This window comes from Psammomys obesus, unplaced genomic scaffold (genome assembly GCF_907164565.1).
Source record: "Psammomys obesus unplaced genomic scaffold, mPsaObe1.curated_primary_1811, whole genome shotgun sequence".
Taxonomy (NCBI): domain Eukaryota; kingdom Metazoa; phylum Chordata; class Mammalia; order Rodentia; family Muridae; genus Psammomys; species Psammomys obesus.
In genome coordinates, this window is record NW_026585504.1 from 16,317,172 (window position 1) to 16,340,869 (window position 23,698).

General features: G+C 40.7%; 1 protein-coding gene across 2 annotated transcripts in view; it reads left to right on the plus strand.

The window, feature by feature from the left end:
• The window catches only part of Ino80 (INO80 complex ATPase subunit), a 92,192-nt gene that overhangs the window by 38,126 nt on the left and 30,368 nt on the right, over nt 1-23,698 (plus strand). For both annotated transcript variants that reach the window (XM_055595549.1, XM_055595476.1), the window contains exons 19-27: nt 720-805; nt 1,956-2,123; nt 2,308-2,441; nt 3,294-3,361; nt 3,679-3,772; nt 4,559-4,730; nt 10,645-10,785; nt 15,261-15,486; nt 20,653-20,780. In XM_055595549.1, coding sequence (XP_055451524.1) covers nt 720-805; nt 1,956-2,123; nt 2,308-2,441; nt 3,294-3,361; nt 3,679-3,772; nt 4,559-4,730; nt 10,645-10,785; nt 15,261-15,486; nt 20,653-20,780 — 1,217 coding nt within the window. The remainder of the gene's footprint in view (nt 1-719; nt 806-1,955; nt 2,124-2,307; nt 2,442-3,293; nt 3,362-3,678; nt 3,773-4,558; nt 4,731-10,644; nt 10,786-15,260; nt 15,487-20,652; nt 20,781-23,698) is intronic.

Here is a 23,698-nt window from a genome sequence, read left to right on the forward strand (position 1 = left end):
TTCTTGACTGCATTAAATTAAGCACTTCGTGTGTACATGGTGCTCAGATATGCATGCAGTCAAAACACCTATACAAAGTAAAATAAATACATTCTTTAAGTATAATTTTGGGGAAATTGTCCTAGTTAGCTTTCTGTTGCTATGAAAAACTTCATGACCAAAAGCAGTTTGGGAAGGAAAGGGTTTATGTTGGTTCCATGTCTAGTCACAAACCATCAAAGAAGTTAGGACAGGAGCAGAAACAGGAAGCTTGAAGAAGAAACAGAGCAGAGACCATGGAGAAACACTGCTTTCTGTCTTGCTTCCATGGATTGTATTACTCAGGACCACCTACCCAGGGGTAGCATCGCCCATAATGCCTGAGCCCTCCAGAAAATGGGGCCAGGTGTACTAGCATATGCCTTTAACCGCAGCACTCAGGAGCCAGAGGCGGGCAGATTTCTGTGAGTTGGAGGCTAGCCTGATCTCCAGAGTGAGTTCCAGGACAGCGAGAGCAATATAATGAGACCCTGTCTTGAAAAATCAAAAAGAAAAGAAAATGCCCCTACATTCAGTCCAGACTGATGGGAAAGAATTCTTCAGTTGAAGTTCTCCTCTGGGGACTCTTACTGTTTCAAGTTGATTGAAACTACCTAGTACACACTGGGGTGTGGGAGAGAGGAACATGTTGTTTGACCGTTTTGATATATAGAGCATTATTTGTGGACTTCCTGTTTTAGATCAACTCTCTCGTTTACACATGATCTTGAAACCATTTATGCTGAGAAGAATCAAAAAAGATGTAGAAAACGAATTGTCTGACAAGGTAAGAAAATTTTAATGAGTTTGAACCTTAGCACATATCAACTTAGGGTTCTTGGCAAGATATTTTCTTGATATATATTTACCTGAAAGATAATTAGTTTGAGAAGATCTTTGAACGTGAACAGTCATAGGAGACCTAAGCAAGGCAAGTAACATTCTCTTCCTTTTGTTAACAATCTCCCTCTGGTTGGTTTGGTTCTGTTGTATTTTATACAGGGTCTTACACTGTAAGCTAGGCTGCCTTGGAACTCATGTAATATAAGGTGACCTTAACCTCTGAACAGTTTTCCTACCTGTAGAGAATGTAGGTATGAGTCATCATGTGTGACCATCCATTTATTGATGGAGAGTTTGAAACATTACAGAAATAGCATAATGTAACAACTCCGCTTGTGCCCATGGTACAGCATCAGCTGTGATCAACTCACGGCCACCCCCAACTTTACATGTATTCTGATTTGGTCTTTCCTTTGAGACAAGATCTCACTGTGTGGACTAGGCTGAGGCTGGCCCCAGAGCACAGCATTTTCTTGCTTTTGCAAAACTCCTGAAGAGTTGCTCTTTTTTAAAAATCAAGCATCATCTTTGGACAGTTGAATGAATGATAACGCTGTTAACCACTTCAGTAAGTTGTAGGAAAGATCTCCTTTTCCTTGATACTCTACCAAGTACTTGTTGTAGACTGAGCAGTCCTTTCACAGTTGCTCCTGGAAATACGGATGTGGGGATGTTTGGAAATACGTTTCTGTAAATTACTGTGAATGGTGATAGTTGGTGCTTTTAGAACTGAAAGATAGGCCTAATGTGGCACACGCCTTTAGTCCCAGCACTCGGGAGGCAGAGGCAGGAGGATCTCTGTGAGTTCCAGGCCAGCCTGGTCTACAGAGTGAGTTCCAAGACAGTCAGGGCTACACAGAAAAAAACCCTGTCTCAGAGAGGCAAAAAAAAGAAGTGGAAGACATTATTCAAAGTATATGTGACAAGAAAAGTGGGTAAAGCAAACAGGTCTATAGATAAAATTAATTCAGCTAACTATTGCTTCTTTAGTCTTCCTAATTCTGGTTTGTATATATTTTCTATTTAAGTTTATATTGATTTTTTTATAAATATATGAATGTTTTTGTCGTTGATTTTTATTTATTTATTTTTAGATTGAGATTCTAATGTACTGCCAATTGACCAGCCGACAAAAGCTCTTATATCAGGCACTAAAGAATAAAATTTCCATTGAGGACTTACTGCAGTCTTCAATGGGCTCTACCCAGCAAGCACAGAACACCACCAGCAGCCTCATGAATTTAGTCATGCAGTTCAGGAAGGTAAGGTTTAGGTCATTTGCTTTGATGTTGTTTTTATTAACCTACTTCATGGAGAGGGTTCTAGGCTTGATGCCAAGTAGACCACTATCAGCGTAGACAGGAAAGTAAAATATTCATGAAGTTTAACATTCAGCAATGATGTCTGCAAATGACAACTTTCTCCTACCATTTCCCTTCATCTTAGGTGTGTAATCACCCAGAGTTATTTGAACGGCAAGAAACTTGGTCTCCATTTCATATTTCCCTAAAGCCATATGAAATTTCAAAGTTCATCTATCGTCATGGACAGCTCAGGGTCTTCAACCATTCACGAGATAGGTGAGCAAATGCTAGTGTCTGTTGGTGCTGAGTGTATTTGTAATCTGGGTCAGTGGGCACATTGGTTAGTGCGAGGGGTTGGACTCAAGGTCTCATTTTTGAAGCAAATGATGTACTACAGAGTTTTATCCCTACAGAAATAGATAAATTTAATGATGCATATGTGAGTTTCCAATAAAGAGATATTTAAACAATGGTGAACAATTCTTGAGGTCTCTTACGCGGGGAGTTGGAACACTATGAAGGCTTCCAGTAGATGGCCTTAAACACCATAGCCATTTCTATGGTGTTTCCGAATCAGGAATGTGTACCTGTGTACAGAAATGTATCTGCACCAAAAGTCAACAAGAAAAATACTACAATTCCCTGGTATACTTAAGTTACCATAAAGTGATTTACAGTCACACTTACTGCAGAACTGAATCTATTGCTTTTTAATTAAATTTAATCTCAGTTGAAGTAGTCATTAAGCTAATATACTAGAGACCACTTCATTCAGAAAATTGGTGTGTGGGTTTCTTTTATATCTCTGGAAGTGAATAACTGTATGCCAGCTTTTTAGAGCTGTGAACTTTGAAAGTTCTAAGCTTTGTTATAAAAAAATATTCATCAGTTTTAGCCAATGAATCTAAAATTGAAGTTCATTTAAGAGATTTGAGCAAGAGAACAAACAAACCGGAGTTGTTAGGCTAGAATTGAGATTCTGTGGAGTAAGGAGCGATTTATATTATTGTAATGATTCTGCATTTTATGACATTTGATTTTCATGATAATATGGCAAACATTTTAGTTTAGTTAACTTTGTAGTGCCTTTATTTCCCTTCAGCGTTATTGTCGTTACTTTCTTCACAGGTGGTTGAAGGTCCTTCTCTCTCCATTTGCACCAGACTATATCCAGCAGTCTCTCTTCCACAGAAAAGGTGTGTGCTTCCATCTTTGGAAGGAAGGTATCTTGGATATTACCAGGATGCTTTTGGTTTTGCCTGTGACTGATTTTGAACTAGTAGTGGTTTTGGTTTTTTATTTTCTAATGTATTGATAATATTGGTAAGTTAGTGGCTGGAGAGAGGCACCTTAGACAATGGAACATTAGTATTTGCCACACTAGTGTGAAAACTAGAGTTTAGATCCCAAGAACCCAGGAAAGCTTATTGTGTGTGGTCGCCCTTCAGTAATCCTAGCACATGGTGGCAGAAACAAGATCCCTAAGGATCAGCATTGTTCTTTAATTTTCTAGGTATTAATGAAGGAAGCTGTTTTTCTTTCCTTCGATTTATCGATGTATCGCCAGCAGAAATGGCAAACCTCATGCTTCAGGGACTTTTGGCCAGGTAAGAAGTTTGCTTACTGTTTGATAGAATAGGCAGGGACAAAATGGAATACTCTGAAGTTAACTATTTAATATTATACCATTTGAGCCTTTTTTCCCTATTAGTAATCTTTTATGAGCTAGAAATGATGGAAGTACATGCCTATAATCCCAGCACTTGGGAAGCTGAGGCAGAGGGAATCGGCGTTGTATGCAGCCAACATGAAATCTTGTCTCACCCCCTAATAAAAAAGAATTACTATAATTCTTCTATTCGTATGTGGGGGTTGTAGGTATAGGTGTAGGTGTATATAGATATGCTTGCTATTGCCTCAAGCATGCTGGGAAATTTTAGCTTTGCATTTTTATTATTTGCAAAATAGTTTCACTGACTTTTATTGTTTTAAAATTTATAGTTTCATTGTTCATTGATGTTTTGCCTGCATGTATGTCTGTGTGAGGGTGTCAGAAGTCCTAGAACTGGAGTTACACAGGTGTGAGCTGCCATGAAGGTGCTAAAAGATAACAATAGAACATTTAAAGTAGAGATAAATGTTTCTGAATATTTTTCATATTTATTTGCTTTTTGTTGTAGCTTTATAGTGGATTGTACTTTAAAAACAAATCCTGTCAAGAAATATATAGAACAAAAATATAACATAGCTTTATCTGAATGTAAGAAAGAGTTGTTTCCAAAATGCTCAAGATTTACAAAGAATGTATGATGGGAGAGGTCTGTGTTGTGAACTACCGAAATTCTTAGGAGCACTGCATATGCTCAAGCAAACAAAACTGTGGTTTGTTTCAGGTGGTTAGCTCTTTTCCTGTCTCTGAAAGCCTCCTACAGGCTCCATCAGCTGCGCTCCTGGGGAGAGCTTGATGGGGAGAGCCATCGGAGATACCTGAAAAACAAGGATTTTCTTCTTGGAGTTGATTTTCCACTTTCCTTCCCCAACCTTTGCAGCTGCCCTTTGTTAAAGGTAAGCCATTATCTGCGCACAGATTGTACACCTAGTGTCCTTCTCTCTTCTGTGCATTAGTAAAAGTAATGCTCAGTGATGTCCTCAGGAACCTCCGTGTTGGAGTTATTATATGTCATGTGTATATTTTCCTCGGTATATAACTGTTACAGTGAAGAACTGCCTAGCGTTCTTTCTTTTAATTTTCCTTTATAGTTTGTTTATGTGTATGGGATTTTGCCTGCATGTATGTGGAGCGTGGGGGCAGAGCAAGATGATTACAAGTTCACAGTCAGCTTGGCCAACTTAGTAAGATCCAATCTTCAAATAAAAAAAAACAGGCCTGTAGCTATTTTAGTGGCATGCCATTTGCCCACTTTTGTTTTCATTTAGGAATTATTTTATTGAGTGTCCAGGTGTAAATTCATAAAAATGTTTGTAGCATATTGTATCTGAGGGTTTTAAAATTAGTCACGACTTCTGGCAAAAATGTGCTAGATTTTCATGTTGGCACATGTCAATAATCCCAGTACTTTACAGGTAGAAACCGGAGTTCATTCTTTGCTACGTAGTGGATGAGGCCCATCTATGCTGCCCTGTCTCAACAAAGAAAATAAAAGTTATATTAAGTGTCTGATAAATGTGTACATGTATAGGAAAAAAATTGATGTACACACTGGTAGAAGAAAATATTCACTATACGATTCTAAATAGTTTGCCTTTATTTCTTTTTTGTCCTCTTCCCCCACACTCTCCTTTTTATTTCTCCTCCTGGTATATATATGTGTGAGGCAGATCCAAATTTAGTGGGAGACGCTGTCTGTAATGTGGGGCTGATAAGTGTGCTTGCTGCTTGGAAATCATGCTTGCTCCTAAGCCCGAGAACCTGACTTTAATCCCCTGGCCCCACATGATGGAAGGAAAGAACCAAGTCCAACAAGTTGTCCAACATTCACACACAAAATTAAGTGATATTTAGTTGCAAAAAAGCAAGATGGAGAAGCAGTTGAGTGTCAGCCTCTGGTGTACACCCACCCTCCCACACATTTACCAGGCAGACAGACAGATTGATTGATTTAGTGTAGGGTAAAACAAGTTTTATTGTTAGATTTGGTGGGGAGAGGCAGAGGAAGAAATTTTCCACTCTCCATATTTATTCATGCCTGTGAAAAAGGGGAAACTAAAAGGTGTGTTCTGCTGTCGTGTACGCTCCATTAGTGTGTGTCCTGAGAGCGCTTCCCAAGAAGGACTTCTTTTGTAGGTAGGAATGTGTACCAAAGAGTACATATTGTATATAGGGATTTAAATGATCTTTTACTAAAGATCAAAACTAGAACTGTAGAAAATACCCTGTTTTGAGGCAGAACCTTTTTTAAGTTATATCCAATTAAAGACCTTGTCAGAAACCACGTATCATTTTTGATTGTTGTTCAACACTGTCTTCAGGAACAAATATCATAGTAATAATGGTCTACTTAGCTGTAGTATATATCAAATTTCTATTCATTCATCCACTTATTTATTTATTTAGAGCAGATGTCATGGTAATATCTGTTTAGCTATAGCATATGTTAAACATACATTTACTCATTTGCCCGTTTGTTTGAGACAAGGAGGTTTTGGTTGTGTGTGTAGCCTTGCTGTCTTGGAACTCACTCTGTAGACAAGGCAGCCTTGAACTCGGGGATCTCCCTGCCTCTGCCTCCCAAATGCGGAGATTAAAAGCATGCACCACTACACCCAGCAAAAAGTTATATATGTTTTTTTAATGTCTTGTCTTTAACATTGTGTGTGTGTGTGCTGTGGAGGGAGTGTGCAACTTGAACTTCATATCTTTGCTTATCGTCAGTTGAGATTTGCATGGTGCCAAGAGACTTTTGGGAAAAGCTTAGCTTTATTCCCACGTGCACATGTAGTTCTGGCAGTAAGGCACTGCTGATGCTGTAGGGTGATTCAAGAGCATGAAAGTAGAACAACAGAATAGCAAGAAAGCTGTGACCGCCTTCCCATTGGCAACATTGTTTACCTTTTTCTTTGAATAAAATTATGGCCAAAATAGACTACAGAAGTAATGTTGTTAGCTGTTCCTCTGTTGGCCCTGCCTTGTTCAGAGCTTCCCTTGCATTCAGTAGAGTTTGAGTAAAGTATTGAGGAATTGTTAGGATTTCTGTAAACAAAGGACACACATTGACTATTTTAAACCAGTAAGTTTTTTAAAATCTAAAGTTAGAAATATGTAAATTATCTTGACGTAGTGACTTCCAAGAAAATATGTATATACATACATGTGCATATGTGTACACATGCATACATACATGTGTGTATATGTGTGTGTGACAAGTGAAAATGTTCTTCTTTTGGGAATGCACACCCGGGGGATAGAACTACTGCTAGAAAGACTTTCTCCAGAAAGAGACTGATACGTTTTTATTTTGTTTTCTGTTTTTTGGCCTTGTTTGTTCTCCTTTTTCAATTCAGGGTTTCTCTCTGTAGCCCTGGCTCTCCTGGTAACTCACTCTGTAGATCAGGCTGATGTTGAACTCAGAGATCCACCTGCCTCTGCCTCCCAAGTGCTGGTATTAAAGGTATGTGGCACCATGCCTGGCTCGATATTTTATTGATTCCCTATGATGTGTTTTGACATCCTTTCATATAGCTTTTTAAAATTCTATTTTATATGTATATTTTTGCTTGCGTGCACACTTGAGTTTCACATTCATGTGGTACTGATGGAGTGCAGAAGAGGGACTGGAGTTACAGTCTGTCTCCAGATTGAACCAATGGGAAACAATAGCTACATTTGTTGGAACGAAGAAGTTGGAGAAAATTTATTCCATATATAGTTTTATAGTCTATAACTGTAATAAAAGATTCTTGCTAAATTTTGCTATAAGAGAATACTAAAAATGAGAATGGCTTACGAATAGTGGTAGTGTTCAGCTGGTGCTGTTAAGAAGCCAGTAAATACTCAAATGTCATTAGGTTAGCTTCAGCTACCCATCCAGAGGTGGTCTGAATGCCAATGAGTGTCCCAGCTACCAGTCCTAAACTACTCTTGAGAGTAAGCAGAATTTGGTAGGCCTCTGTCTGGTCTCTTCTAATCCTAGGAGGATAAGAGGACTTAACTAATAATGTCTGAAGAACACTTCTGAGAAATTAAGAAAATAGCACACAGCTTCATTTTGAATCCTCATCTGTGCATTAGTAATAAACTTCAGGGGTAGTGTACCTAGCTATACTCAACTGTCATTAGTACAAGGTGCCATCTGAATAATCTTCATATTAATCAATGAGCTGGTAATAAAAAAAAGTATAAAGAGACACATGAACTTTATTGCAGAGACCCCCTAGCAAAAGGACACAGATGGTATTAGAAGATTAAATATATTTGGTGGGTGTTGCAAAGCCCTTAGCGTCTACAGAAAAGGTAAAACATGTCAGAGCTGCACGGGCCTGTGCTTGTCAAAGCTCTGTGGCCCTACCATTGTAATAACGTGACTAGAAACCACGAAGATACAGGTAAGTATGGGGCTCTCCCTGCAAACCAGCTCTTGGGAGGTTCAATTAATAGGACCACAGATTGAGGCCATCCTAGAACATGAATGAGACTGTGTACACACAGGCCAACCACTGCAGGCCGTCCATCTCTGCTCAAAAGTAGCTGAGTGGGTCATGGAAGCAGATAATGGTATGTGTTTCCTGTTGGACAGCTTGAGACAACTCCTCACAATCCTAATAGCTCAGTTTCTTTAGGAGCTTTAGTCTATATGAAAGAGGCCCGGCCCCCGTGAGTAAATGAGATTCATATGTTAGTGAGCAAAGAAGTTCTGAAGTGTTTGTCACTGCTGTGATCTGCTCTTTCTTTTTATGACCTGAAGTAGCACAAATTGTCTTGTACTCTCTTCATCCAGGTGGTTATTTAGATTACCAACCTATGCCAAAAAATTAGTAAAACAAGTAAATGATATAAGCAAGAATGAGAATCTAATGATAAAATGAGTGGTGTGTCTACCATTGTAACCCTGAATGAACCATGGTCTGGTGTGGAGGCTGCAGAGGAATGGGGGCCTGCAGCTTCAGGGCATCCCACATTACGGTATCTGTGGGGTGGAGTGGGAACTTAAGGCTTAGCTGGATTGGAAAGCTTGTTAGGTTATATTTTTTTAATCTCACCTCCCAAATACCTTCCCTTCCCTATCGTAAAATTTGAGAATAGTTGTGTAGTTGATGGCTATTGATTCTAATTTTTGCGTGTACTGTCACACCTGGCTTTCAGATATTTTTTTCTCCTGGATTACCTTTGTTTTTACAAAAACCCTTAACTGGAAGAAGTTGGCAGAAGGGTTCTTGTGAAACCTATGAGAAATCTGTGACAGTTGGGCACGGAAAGGCTACAAGCCAAGGAATGCAGACAGCCTCATAAAATACAATTTTTTATATATAATAGTAGAAATGCAGTTAGTTTTCTTTGGTGCTGGAATGGAAGCCAGAACCACCTTTGTGATAGGCAAGTACTCTGAACTATGTCCTCAGTCCCTCATACTAATAGTATGAATGAAGAATTTACATTATTTTGAAATATGTCTTCATGTAGCTCAGGTTAGCCTAGAATCACTGTGTAGTCAAGAATGACCTTGAATATCTAATCTTCCTCCTTCGTACCCAGTCTTTATTTGTGCCACAGTTTGAATTTAAGACTTCGTGTATGCTCGGTAAGCATCATACCAACTGTGCAATATCTCCAACACAATAATAGTATTTTTAATTTTTATTATATTTTTTAGAAAGCATTTTTTTTCAGATTAGTTTATTTCTGTGTGTGTGGGCATTTTGCCTGCATTTATGTTTGTGCACTAAGTGTGTACATGGGGCCCAAGGAGACCAGAGAGGTTTTATTAGTTTTCTGGAATTGGAGTTACAGGTAGCTTTGAGCCATGGTGTGAGTGCTGGGAACCTAACCTACTACATTGTCTGGCAGACCAACAGGTGTTCTTAACCTCTGAGCTATTTCTTCAGCCTCGGTTAACTTTTTTCTTTTTTTGGTTTTTGGTTTTTCAAGACAGGGTTTCTTTATGTAGCCTTGGCTTTCCTGCAATTCACTCTGTTGGTCCAGGTTGGCCTTGAACTCAGAGATCTGCCTGTCTCTGCCTTCTGAATGCTGGGATTAAAGGTATGCACCACCACTGCTCGGCTTCAGTTAACATTTTAAAATGGTTGTCTGGTGGAGGCTAAAGAGAGGTTGTTTCCTGTTTGTGAGCACTTGTGTTCCTGTCTCTGTGTGAGTAAGAGAAACAATCTGCATGGTGATGTATGTATGTAATCTTTAGCATTTGGGAGACAGTGACAGGAGTTGGCCAGCCTGCTCTACCTACTGAGTTATGTCTAGGCCAAATATGGTTTCATAATACATTTCTATCTCAAAAGAATCGCTGTCGGCAGGATGTGGTGGCACACCTTTAATCTCAGCACTCAGGAAGCAGAGGGGGGTGGATCTCTGTGATTTGAAGGCCAGCCTGGTCTACATAAAGAATTCTAGTCATCAACGGCTGTGTGGTATGACTCTCTAAAAGAGCCACCTTTGCTAGATCAGCATGACAGTTAGCACCTGATTCTATATTGTCTTAAGGAGAAAATTTAGAAGAAAGTAGTCTTAGTCATTATGGTTTGAGTTATAACAAACTAGCTATTTACCTAATATACATGGTATTTTGTCTGAAATATCTCTTCTGGAAATAGGATTAGAAATGATACTTGATTCTGTATACTGATAAAACCACATTTTGAAATTAATATAGGCCTCAGCTATACATTGCATGTTTGGTTCTGATTACTGGTTGTTTTGAATTAATAGTATTGGGCAAGAAAAATGTTCTTTAAGGTAAATGTATAGTATGTGACACATTCTGCTTTTTTTTTTTATTTTTTTTTTTTTTAGTCTCTTGTTTTCAGCAGCCACTGTAAAGCAGTGAGTGGCTACTCAGACCAGGTCGTCCATCAGCGGAGATCAGCTACCTCCTCACTTCGTTGCTGCCTCCTCACTGAGCTGCCATCTTTTTTGTGTGTGGCCAGTCCACGAGTAAGTACCACAGGAGGGAAGAAACGAGACAGATAATACTGTAAAAAAGGAACTAGTACTCAAGGGATAGTTTCTAAGCTGTTTGTGTCTTGAAAATCTTAATGTATAAAAAGAAAGTTGCTGGGCATGGTTATTCACTTGTAATCCCAGGACATGGGAGGCTTGTGAGTTCAAGGCAACACAGAATTACATAGTAAAACACTATGTCAGAAGATTAGGTATCTTCCGATACTCTATTTATCAAAACAGTACCCCCAAGGCTGCTGACAAACGGCCCTGAAAGGCTGCTTTTGGTTCACTGGATTGGGTACTGAACCTGTATCCTCCACTCCTTGTCCTGTCCTCATTGATCATAGCCAGACAATTCTCCCATCTTTCATGAAGAAGATTGTGAAGGAAGAAATGCAGAATAGTGATGTCACCAAACTACATGATTAGAGAAAGGAACACATTTCTATTTTCCCAGCTTGCTGTTTACTTTCACTCCAGGAACAACAGGGTTAGCCAAGAAGCTCTTTCCCTGTTGTGTTTTTATTTTGTTCCTCTACTCATCCCAAGTCTATTTTCACAGTTCTATCCAAAAACGAAAAGTTTCCTTTGAAACAAAGGGCCCAAAGAAAAATGAAGAATAAAATGAAGTACTGAGTCCCATGGACTTTTGCCTGCTTAGATTTCTGTCTACTTAAGCTGTGTTGTGTGAACTTAATTTCCATGCCACTCGGAACCCTGTTTACTGCATATTTATGGAGAACGTATTTGGAACCTGTATGTATTCTGTTTCTCCTGAGCAATCGTAGAACCAAAGTTGATGAAAGAATGTGTTTTTTTGTTTTGTTTTTTTAAGAAGTGTTTAAAGCCAAGTACTTGTGTAAAAAGCATCCTTCAGGCTTCACTGTTACATGGTTGGTTTCATTCTCTTTTAACCTGATCTCTACCAAGAGCCTAAGAGAGGAAGTTTAGGTTTCTGGGAGGAATGCCAAAACTTTTATTCCTAGTATGTCGTAGAGCCACTAAAAGCCACCGTGTCATTATGTATGTAAAAATTGTATTTATGCACATGAGAAATATTTATTACCTCTCAAGAATTCCTAAAATCTCTATGAACAACAGTGCTCAAAAACAGTCTTTCTTGAGGCTGGAGAGATGGCTCAGAGGTTAGGAGCACTGACTACTCTTCCAAATGACTTTGAGTTCAATTCCCAGCAACCACATGGTGGCTCACAACCATCTGTATTGAGATCTGGTGCCCTCTTCTGGCATGCAGGCAGAACACTGTATAAATAATAAATAAATAAATCTAAAAAACAGAACAAAAAGCAGTCTTCCCCAAGTTATAAATTTAAACCAACTAAAATAGTAAAATACAGTCCTAGGCTGAAGCATGGTGGCTTACATCCCTAAGTACTAACGTCTAAATGGTTAACACAAAAAGGCAATGAGTTCAAGTCAAGCCTTGTCTCACAGGGCCTGGAAAAGAGAAAAGCAGGGCTAGACAGAAGTCTGAACTGCCATGCCTGATGGTACCCTTCTCTCAAAGAATAGTTAATATAGCTGGGTGGCAATGGTGCACACCTTTTGAGGTCAGCCTGATTTTCAGAGCTAGTTCCAGGACAGCCAGGGCTACATATTGAGACCCTATCTCAAGCCCTCATCTCCCCCCAAATTTTTAAATGTAGCTTGAAGGAAGTTGTAATCACTTGTGACATGTGGTCAAGAGGGAACAGGAGAAAAGTCACCACCCTCTTCCTATAGTCTCTTTTCCTTGTGTTCCTGGAGTTTTATTATATAGCATGTGCTGAACCTGACAATGGGAATAATTACACCATAATTTTGAAGACATGAAGATTCTAAGTATTTTATACACATATAACTAGGCTTCATCTTTCATATCAGTCCTGGGGCCAAATGAGAATATTTCATAAGATGCCTTTCACTCTCCTGACCTTAAGCTTTTGGAGAAAGAGAGAGAGAGAGAGAGAGAGAGAGAGAGAGATTTGATTTCCTTGGAGCCTTGACTGGCCTACCACTGCTACAAGTCATTTCCCGGGTACTTGTTTTGGAATAACTGCCACTAAGAAAGGGGCTGTGTATTAATAGCTGAGAAATGAGTTCTACAGGTTAGTAGAGTAAGGAAGATCCTGGGCATTCATCTTAACAAAACCCAGAAATGTTTGGAGCAGTCATGCTCGCATAGCTAGAGCAGGAGCACACATGTCAGGAAGGACGCCCTGAATGCTTGATGAAGCAGCTCCTCAAACTACAGTAACTTAGGAGGTTAATGAAGCAAGGCATGGAGTTAGGATGGGAGAGTTGCAAGGGCTACAGTCTTTTGACATTGTGATATGATGCTGTCATGTACTAAAGAGTTGGGTTTTACTTGTAGATAGCTGTGATTGCGTCTTGCCTGCCAGCACAGGTTGGGCATGCCTGGGCTAAACACAATATGCACTTCCATTTGTGTGGATGGAAGGATGTTATGTCATGCCTCATTGCCCCTATTTTTACACCATCAGGATTTGCCAGATGAGCACAAGCTGTCTAGGATGGAGTTGACTTTGATGTAGAATTTATTCTAAGTAGAAATGGAAGTTTTTGCTCTTTTTGGATCTCCAAAGTATACAACTCAAGTACTCAGACCATGATATTCTATAATTCCACATATATCTCGAACCAGGATACATCACAAAGCTTATCAAAAACTTCTAAAAAGTCATTAAGAATTGTGTTTTGTGTTTTAGCTGGGCATGGTGGCTCAGGCCTTTAATACCAGCCCTTGGAAGGCAGAGGCAGGCAGATCTCTGTGAGTTCGAGGCCAGCCTAGTCTACAAAACAAGTCTAGGACAGCCAAGGCTACACAGAAACCCTGTCTCAAAAAAAAAAAGGGAGAGGGAAAACGACAACAATATTCTGGAAGGAACAAAAGTAATTGTGAACAAAAGTACTTGTCTGCATAAACTGGTTTAACCTGGGGCAAGTTTTGGAGCTCCTGGCCGTTTGCTGCGGCCTTAGGTAATTTTACAACTGAACCCGTAGATGGCACTGCTTCCTAACAAACTCAGTTCCTCTCCATCTGCCAACTGTGCTGTTTATTCTCTGGCTATTAATAAACGAAACTGTTTATCTGCTTGTGGCGCTTAGAAGCACCTGCAGACCCACATTCAGCCTGTAGTATTGTCTAGGCTTGGCTTCATAGATTGGGCTCTGGGCTGTTTGTTATTGGTTCCCTTCCTCTAGAGTCACATCTGTTATCTGTTCCCATCAAGGCTCCTCAACATATCCAAACTTGAGGGTCACTGCTCTAGAGGTTGACTCATGTGAAAGTAGAGCCATTAATAACAAAACACATTTCCTAACTATCTTCCAAGAAATAATAGAACTGCCTAACTTGGTACAGCAAATGCTCTATGTTCTGATCTCTCCCACACCTTGGCTTTTGCTCTTTATAGTCTTCTTGTTCCCCATCTCTTTGTCTACTTTTGAGCTTTGTCTAAGTAATTTACTGCTTATAGTGAATGAGCTTTTAGATTTTTCATCATCTTGAACTTGGTGGATCACCAGAGCCTTTACTATTTAACAAGAATGGCTTCTTATCAGATGACTTCACAGACAGCTGAAGAAGGATGAAACCTGTATTTCTAAATTGGCAAAGAGCCCTTTCTTCATTGGAAAGGCCACATTTTAGTTTTATTGGATTGTACTATATGATGACATGAGAGTTTTGTGCAGTCTCTTTCCTAGCCAGGAAGTAAATCTGTTTCTTGCTGGTGATTGCTTCTCTTTATCACCTATATCCCATACTCCTTCTCCAGCATAGCTCGAAACAAGGTTTCCCTTCTCCATTAGATCTACCCATGAGAAGTATTGATTTAAAAAAAAGAAGTTTTGCCACAAAAGCATTAAAGATAGCTTCAGATGTGTCAGACAAATACTATAGTCCTTTAACGGTGCATGCCTGTCTTCAGGTTTCTTTCTGGCATCACCATTGTGTGTGGCCAGTAGAACTTTGTCAAGAACAACATCTAGTAATGAGTGTGGGTAGCAAATGTATATCGAGAGTAGAATATTGTCAGATTAGCATCCTAATCTATCCACATGCTCCAGTTTCTTTGTAGGTTTACATTATTAGAGATTATCTTTTTACCTAGAGAAGCCCTCAGTGTCAGTCTTTGGCATCATACTTTGTTAGATGGCAGCAGGTTGAGATTGTCCACATTGCTCTGATTTCAAAGTTCTAAGCATAGGGATAAAGGTCAGCATTTACAGGCTTGAAATTTGCCTATAACCCTAACAGTGGGTAGGTGGAAGTAGTAGGACCAGTTGTTCAAGGTCATCCCTGGCTTCTTGAGAATTTGGAGGCCAGTCTGGGCTACATGTGATCCTGTCTCATAAGCAAAAAGCAATGTTGATTTACCTCAAAGCCTTGATGTGAGTAAAACGCAGAGCAGCCATTTTATTGTCTGAATTTTGCCCTGCAGGTCACCGCAGTGCCGTTGGATTCCTACTGCAATGACAGAAGTGCAGAGTATGAGAGAGGAGTTCTGAAGGAAGGAGGGAGTCTTGCCGCCAAGCAGTGTGTGTTGAATGGGGCACCTGAGCTGGCTACAGATTGGCTGAACCGCAGGTCCCAGTTCTTCCCAGAGCCAGCTGGAGGGCTGTGGAGCATCAGGCCCCACAATGGCTGGTCCTTCATCAGAATTCCAGGTGAGTTTTCTGCTCCTTTGGAACATGGTCCCAGCGTTGGCAAGAGGAGAATGGGGGAGAAAGCTCATTTGATAGTTTTTATTGTGTGGTATTCAAGAGTTAATGAGGTTTCTGTCTCTCCTCCCACCTGTAATTTATACGTAAAAATAATTTGTGTCTTAGGTGGAAAGATGGTAAGGGAAGTGTTTCTAAATTTGTTCTTGAGGACTCTCCTTTGATAAGAGAGCAATGCCACTTTTTTATAAAAAGAGGAGGAGATTGTGGTGCTCATGAGTAGAGTGCTTATCTAACATGCACAAGGCCTGAGGTGCATCCCCACCAGAGACTCCCCACCCCCTGAAAAAAAAAAAAAAACCTCACAGAGTTTAGGAAAGACTTCAGGTGAATGAGTATAGTTGTCTTATGCCATTGTCAGTGGAATGAATGAGACTGTCGTCACTCCCAGAGAGCCTAGTTGAAGTAGCATAAACAGTGTCCTGCACAAGGTTTAGAGATCTAAATGATAGCAAGAGGAAAAACAGTGTGTTTTGTGCCAGAACACTAGCAGATTCCCAGACCCCCTAGGGTCAAGGTCCAGGGTTGAAAGGAAACTAGGTTTTCATCTGTGCTTTAGTGGAGTGTACTTAAGGAAGCTGAACACAGAGCTTGCAGACTGATGGAGTTTACACCTGTTGGCAGGGTGCAGCTGAGAGTTACCGGGTTAATTTGCTTGTCCAAATTCTCTGGTACCTTGATTGTATTGTTAATGAGTTTTAATGGAAGCATACTAGGACTGTGCTCTCAAAAGGGAGCACCTGCTATAAGTGACAGCTGGATTCCAGTGCAGAGGGCCTGTTTGTCTTTGTTCCTTCTCTGAAGGCTTTGTTGTCCTGTTGGTAATCTTTGAGTGCTTTGACTAGAAGGTGGCTGTTTGGGTATATGAAAGCTATATTGCACATGGTTTCAGCTGTGACTGTAGAATACATGAAAGCTGTATAAAAGCGTTGGAATGTTAAGAGGAAAGCCCAAGCGTAAAGCAGGACAGAATGGACACTGTGGACTGCAGGCGGGAGGGAAGCAGAGCTACCAAAAGAAGCAAGACACCCTGTACTACTTCTTCCTCCATTCTGGCTCTTCAGTTCCCATATAGGAGTAGAAGGCTTATTGCTGGCGCTGTGGGAATCTCTTGTGGCTTTTCCTGTTCTTTGAAAGAAAAATGGACCTTGTTTAAATAGCAGGAAGTGTCTGAGTTCTTTTCACATCGATAAAAAGCACCAGCCTTACTGGCTGTTTACTGTGAGAACCAACAAGCTCCTCACTGACCCCATTGTGCTTTGTGGGCTAGCTGGGTGGGGGCAGGGAGGGTATCATTTGAACCTGGCTTTTATCTCTTCTATACTTTTACATTTTTTGTTTCCCTGAGAAAGATGCAGTCTTCTGCATTCCTTGAAAGACTGAACAAAATTTCATGAGTTTCATACTTCAATTGTTTCTGCAGGTTTCATCTTTTCAGAGGGCTGTTGAAAAGAGAGGTTTAATCCTTTTGTTTTGTCCTAAGCGGTGGACAGTGAGAACCTATATTTAAATGTAAATACCATAGAATTACAGGAAAGATTTTTGAGAGCATAGACAGATCTGGTTGTTTCAATATGATCTGAGGTCCTATTATAAGGAAAGGGCTGGGAGCTGGGCAAGGTGGCATATGCCTGTAATCCCTGCATTTGGGGAGGCAGAGGCATGTGGATCTCTGTAAGTTCAAGATCAGCCTACTCTACAAAGCAAGTCCAGGTCAGCCAAGGCTATATAGAGAAATGCTGTCTCAAAGAAAAAAGAAGGAAAGGAAGGAAGGAAAGAAGAACGGAAGGAAGGAAGGGCTAAGTTTAACTGGACAAAATCTACTTGGGAATTATGCTTCTCCTGGCTCTTTACCCTGCTTAATGACAGGTAATGCTTTTGTACAGCATTACCTTGGTAGCTCTTAAAAACTGAGTAATGTATGCTAGGCCCCAAAGAGACAGTATGGACAGTAAAAGAAACCTGTTTTCCTGTATGTCTCACTGAGGACAAATGTTAGACACTGATTTCTTCTGTATAGCACACTCACTGGAGTTATTTTTGGTTAAGTATTTTACCTCTTGGTTCAAGTCTTTGCTTGGGGCCTTTTCTTTAAAAATAGTCCAAAAAGGTCCAGGTTTGTCTAATGATATAGGTCATTAGTATAGCTCTTACTTTGCATGTATGAGCCATGTGCTTGACCCCAAGCACCACAAAAAGCTAAACCAACTCAGATGTAGCCCATCTGTCCACCTCCCTCAACTATACAGTGACAAGCTGGAAATAGTTGCTGCTTCAGTATGTTTGAGTTTATCTTCATGTGTGTGCATGTGTGTGCTTTACCTGTGCATCTCTCTAATACTAGCATCAGTTCATTCTAGTTGCCAAACCAAACAAACCCTGGGAAGCAGGGAAGGATGAAAACTATTTAATTATGGTTTTGAGCCAATTAATAAGGGACTGGAGAGGTGACTTGCAAGAGAATTTGCTGAGCCTACTGGACCCAGGTTTAGTTCCCAATAGCTATGTGGTGGATTACAAAAGTGCAAATCACCACTTCCAAGATTTCTGATACTCTCCTCTGACCTCCATGGGTACCAGGTACATACATATATACAGGCAAATACTCATACTCTCTTAGGATTACTATTGCTGTGATGAAACACCATGACCAAATCAACTTGGGAAGAAAGGGTTTATTGGTTTAAATTTCCACATTGCTGTTCAGTGGAGGAAGTCAGAACAGGAACCTGGAGGCAGGAATTGACGTAGAGGCCACAGAGGAGTCCTGCCTCCTGGCTTGCTCATCATGGCTTTGCTCAGCCTGCTTTCTTATAGAACCCAGGACCACCAACCCAGGATTGTCACCACCCACAATAGCCCCCCCCCCCCATCAGTCATTAATTAAGAAAGTGCCCTAAAGCTAGATCTTACAAAGGCATTTTCTCAACTGAGGTTCCCTGATGTCTGATAACTCTAGCTTGTGCCACATTGACATAAAATTAAACAGCACACATAGACATAAATAAATCTTCATTACAAAGTCAGTTGATGCCTCTCAGACTCTAGACACCATACAGATTGTGTGCTTTATTCTGAAGGAGTATGCCTGAGTGGAGAGAGGACATATGCAGGCTATAAAAATAGGAATAGCTTAGCTTGTCCATACCCATTTAGTGACTGGAAAATGTATGGTTTTTAAAAAGGGAAAACAAAAAGATGACTAGCTCTGAGGGAAATAGTAAAGCTATCAAAATCAAGAGGCTGCTGACATTTCAGTAGAGAAGGAATTTTGAGGAGAAGGGAACTTCTTGAGTTGTTCAGAAATCATTGCTGCCTGATGAGACTTGGAGTTTCCCCTTGGCCTCCTTGTCTGGTGCCAGGGAGAGAACTCAGCACTCACACTTGTCCTGCTGCAATCATTTGATTGTGCTTGCAAGGAGACAGCAAAGAGAAGAGCATTTTAGTAATCTAAACAGGAGCAAACAGAAGCTGAACAGAGGTGTGGGCCGCAGTGGTGGCAGGGGAGGGCCATGTGTCCTGGCAGCATTCCGAAGGTGGGAAAAGGCGGTTGCAGTGCAGAGGAGTAAACATCCAGGACCCGTAGCTTTGTAGCAAAAACAGAGCAGCTGGTGATTTGTTATGGTGCTGTCAGCACATCCGTTCTTGTTCTGTGCAGACAATAATTGTGTGCTTGGCAAATAGTGGCAAGAATGACAGTTGAGAATTCTTGGACTACTGTCAGTAGTTGGTCTTTGCAGTTCTGAAGAGAGCATGGGTTAGCCTGGGAAACTAAGGATGGACAGTCTTTTACTTTTGTTAGGGAGTTGCCAGTGTAAAATTCTGTTTCTCTTTGTGTATGTGTTCCCCAACTACTTCCATATATACTCTCATGCGACCCCTCAAGCCTCCTTTCTTAATGTAGCAATTGTTCAGGGCATGTTTATGAACGGTCTGCAAACAGGAAACTCTCCTTCCGGGACTATCATGTGAGTGAATGGTACTGAATGGATAAGGTGAAAACTTCTGAGTTAAGTGTCTTAAAAGATCTCTGGGTGAAGTGTGTTTCGTATAGTAGAGGAAGGAGAAAATGCACGTTAGTGAGTGAAAACAGTTTCATTTCACAAAAACTCCAAGTTTGTTCTTTATGAAGAACAAGAGATGAGAGTAAGGCTCACTGAAAGAGCACATACAGCAGGGTGCAGTGGTGCATGCCTGAAATCCCAGCACTGGGGGAGGCAGGCAGGCAGATCTCTGTGAGTTCAAGGCCAGCCTGGTATACAACAGGAGTCCAGGACAGCCAAGACTACACAGAAACCCTGTCTCGAGAAGAAGGAAGGAAGGAGGAAGAGCGAGCACATACTAGGCACATGGTCTGGGGATTGATAGCCAGGTATTGAAGAATGTCAAGATTACATTATCTCCAGACAGCTGCCCTTATCTCTGTCCATTCTTACACTTTTAGGACATAACCACTGTCTTAGCTACTGTTCTAATGCTGTGAAGAGACACCATGATGAATGCACCTTACAAGAGAAAGCGTTTAGTTGGGGTTTACCGTTTTAGAAAGTGAGTCCATGCTCAGCTTGAAAGGTGAAAATGGCAGTAGACAGGCAAACCTGGTGTGGAGCAATAGCAGAGAGTGTTGGAGCAGAGAGTAAACAGACTGGGCCTTATCTGGCCTTTGGAAACCTCAGCCCCTAGTGACACTTTCTCTAAAAAGGCCATGCCTGCTAATCTTCCCAAACAGTTCCACTAGGGATCGGGCATTCATGTGAGTCTCATTCAAACCAACATAAGCACAGAAATAGAAGAAACACATTTCTAGTGATAAAGAAACAAAGAAGTAGAGTTTCAAGATTACTTACAATATGTTTGTCACTGGCAGATAACTTTTGTCACTGGCAGATCCTTCCTAAGACTGGACCAGACATCTAATGGGCATTGTCAGCTGTGAGGCTGTCCCCACCTCTTTCAGGGTGTACCTTCGAAAGCTCTCCTGGAATCAGCATTTAACAGGGCTTTTCATTCTGTTCTCATGAAGACAGGCATCCTGATTATAGAAATTTTGGCTACATACAACTTTGCAGTGGATGATTTATTGCTTCACTTAAATAATTTTTCTCTCCCCAGGCAAGGAGAGCCTTATCACTGATAGTGGAAAGCTGTATGCGCTTGATGTCCTGTTGACTCGGCTCAAGTCTCAAGGACATAGGGTCCTTATCTACTCTCAGATGACCAGGATGATAGACCTGCTGGAGGTAGGAGAAGGAGCCTTTGGGACCATGGAGACTTTGACATTTAATTTGGATAGGAATCTGATGTCCCTCCTAGTATCACCAAGAGTTTGGGAACCCCCAAACTCTTCTTTGTGCTTTTACATCCTATAAAAGGAGCAGGGTGCCCTCCCACTCCCAATAATGCAGAGGACTTTGTTTTCTTCTCTGGCCAGTGATTTGGAATACTTTTCATTTGCTAGAGAGTAAATTTCACAATTTTAAAGCAGATCCCAGTCTTTGAAGTCCCTGAATTCTGTATAGAAGTCAAGATTGGGGTTCAGATTTTTATATAAGAACCTGGGAAAAAACTATTTAAACAGTTAAATTTAATGGTTCTTATCCTTGCAGACATTGGAATGAGGTCTGAGAATTAGGATATTTAAAATCTCTGGAAGTGACGTTAATACACAGCCACGGTTCACAACTGGGTTAGCCATCAAAGGCAACTGTGTGATGCATATTTTTGGTTCTCTCTATTTTCTTTTTTGAATGCTGGAAAAGGAGCTCGTAGGCAGAAACAATAACAAGAATAATCACAAGCCACCAGAGTAAAGTCTCTTACAGGAGAGTTGCAAGAGGCTAAGGTATCTAATCAGAGCTACGTAAAGGACTCATATTGGAGGGAGTTAATACTTGAAAGGCTCTATGTTATATAGTCTGATACTTAAAGGAGTAGTTAAGTAGAAATTAACATAATCATTCCTATCTAAGAATAAGGGGATAAGGATCATGTAGATACAGAAAGAAGGAAAATAGCAAAATGGAAGGTTGTGTCAGTGAGATGACTCAGCGGGTAAGGGCCCTTTCTGCCAAGCCTGAGGAGCTGCATTCAGTCCTCAGCACCCACATGGTTGAGAGATTCAGTTCCCACACATTGTCCTGACTTCCACATGTACATCTATGCATGTACACCTATACACGCCCACCAACACAAATAAAACATTGTTTTTAAAAAGAATGGGGAGGCTTTGGGTTCTTTGGAAGCCAAAGTTGGCTTGGTGGATCTTGCAGGGCGTTTTATCCATTTTGGGGGCAGGCTCCAAAAGATACCAATAATTTGGTATCTTTTAGCAAGAGATGTAATAAGCAATATCTGAGGTCAGTTTTATCTCTGTGTCTTAGATTTCATACAGTGCGTAGATTTTGGGTACTTTTTTAACATGACAAACTTTCTGAGTTGTTTCATGACATCACCTATTTATAATGGTGGGAAAGTCCTAACAAGTTCTATCATAGTAGAGGTGATTAAGTCACTGTTGTCAAGAAAATGTTTTTGATTAATTGGTGTTCACCCCAGTCTCCCATTTCTCCACATACAGCTTAAAAAGTGGAACCTAGGGTTTTCGGTATGCTAGGTAAGCAGATATCCTCAGCCATGTTTGAAGGTATGAGTCTTAAGTACACTCAGGCTCTTAATAGCAGCAGCTCGACTAAAAGAGCTATTGTACCTCCCATGCTCTGCCCAGACCAAATGATGCCAATAGGCAAAACAATTTTAAGTACCAATCCTACAGCGAGACTTTCTTCTTGTGTACTTGCCTCATCCTGAAGAGTTTGGGAAAGTACAGGTGAAGTAGTGATTGCTGTCTGTTGTTAAAAGAATTACAAAGAGAGGTGCCAGAGAGATGGCTCTGCTGTTAGAACCACTGACTGCTGTGCTAGACAACCAGGTTCAGTTCCCAGCACCAACATGGCAGCTCACAACTGTCTCTGACTCCAGCCCCAGAGAATCTCTAACACTCTTTTCTGACCTATACCAGCACCCCACAAATGTAGTTTACAGACATATATGTACATAAGAATTTTTTTAATTACAGAAAGAGCAATACACAATGGGCTTAGTAAAGGCAGCAAAAATCTTTTCTAGGGCTGTGTGTATATATGAATCATGTACACGTCTGGGGAAGTCAGAAAAGGGCTTTGGATCTTCCCTGGATCTGGACTTAAGGATTGGTTGTGAACCACCATGTGGATGTTGGGAATAAAACCCAGTCTCTGTTAGCGTATTTTTTTAGCATATTGTTTTATTTGGGTTCTTATATCTACCACCCCAATCTCTCCCAACACTGTCTGTAGAAGAGACAGAAGATTAGAGGGGAAAGACAGTATAGGTCTTTTTAGACTACTTCCTCTTGATTAGGGTTGTTAGGTTCTGTGGGGCAAGTCCAATCCTAGTTATCAGGGTACTTCCAACTTCTCCTAAAACTGCAACCAGGAACAGCTGGGGAGAGCAGCAGCCTGTTCTTTGGTATGCTTTTGTTCTTCTCTGGGCTCTGGCATTCATACTCTCTCAAGAGTCCCCAGAATTTCAAACATGAAATTGCTGTCTGCAGCTGGCAAAACCATGCTTCTGCAGCGCATGAGGCAAATCATAGCAGCTCTGGACAATCTGAAGCAGCCCCATAGCCCACACCTGGGATTAAAACAAAAACAGGTTGGAGAAATGGCTCAGGGGTCCTGAGTCCAATTCCCAGCAACCTAATGAATGGTGCCTCCTAACCATCTATAATGAGATCTGATGCCCTCTTGCCTTCAGACACAAATACAGGCAGAACACTGTATAAATGAATAATAAATAAATCTTTTGTTAGGAAAAAAAAAAAAAAAAAGGAAACATTCAGGTAACTGGGTTTTTAAAGAAACCAAAATTCTTACTACAGTCTTCTCTGAGAACAATAAGTGTTTTTTTAATTGCTGAACCATCTGTCCAGCCCCCAAAAGCTCCTTTTTTTTTTTTAAAGAGGTATTTATTTATTATGTATACAGTGTTTTGCCTGCGTGTGTACCTGCACCCCAGAAGAGGTCACCAGATCTCATGGTTGTGAGCCACCATGTGGTTGCTGGCAATTGAACTCAGGACCTCTGAGCCATCTCTCCAGCCCCCTAAGAGCCTTCTATAC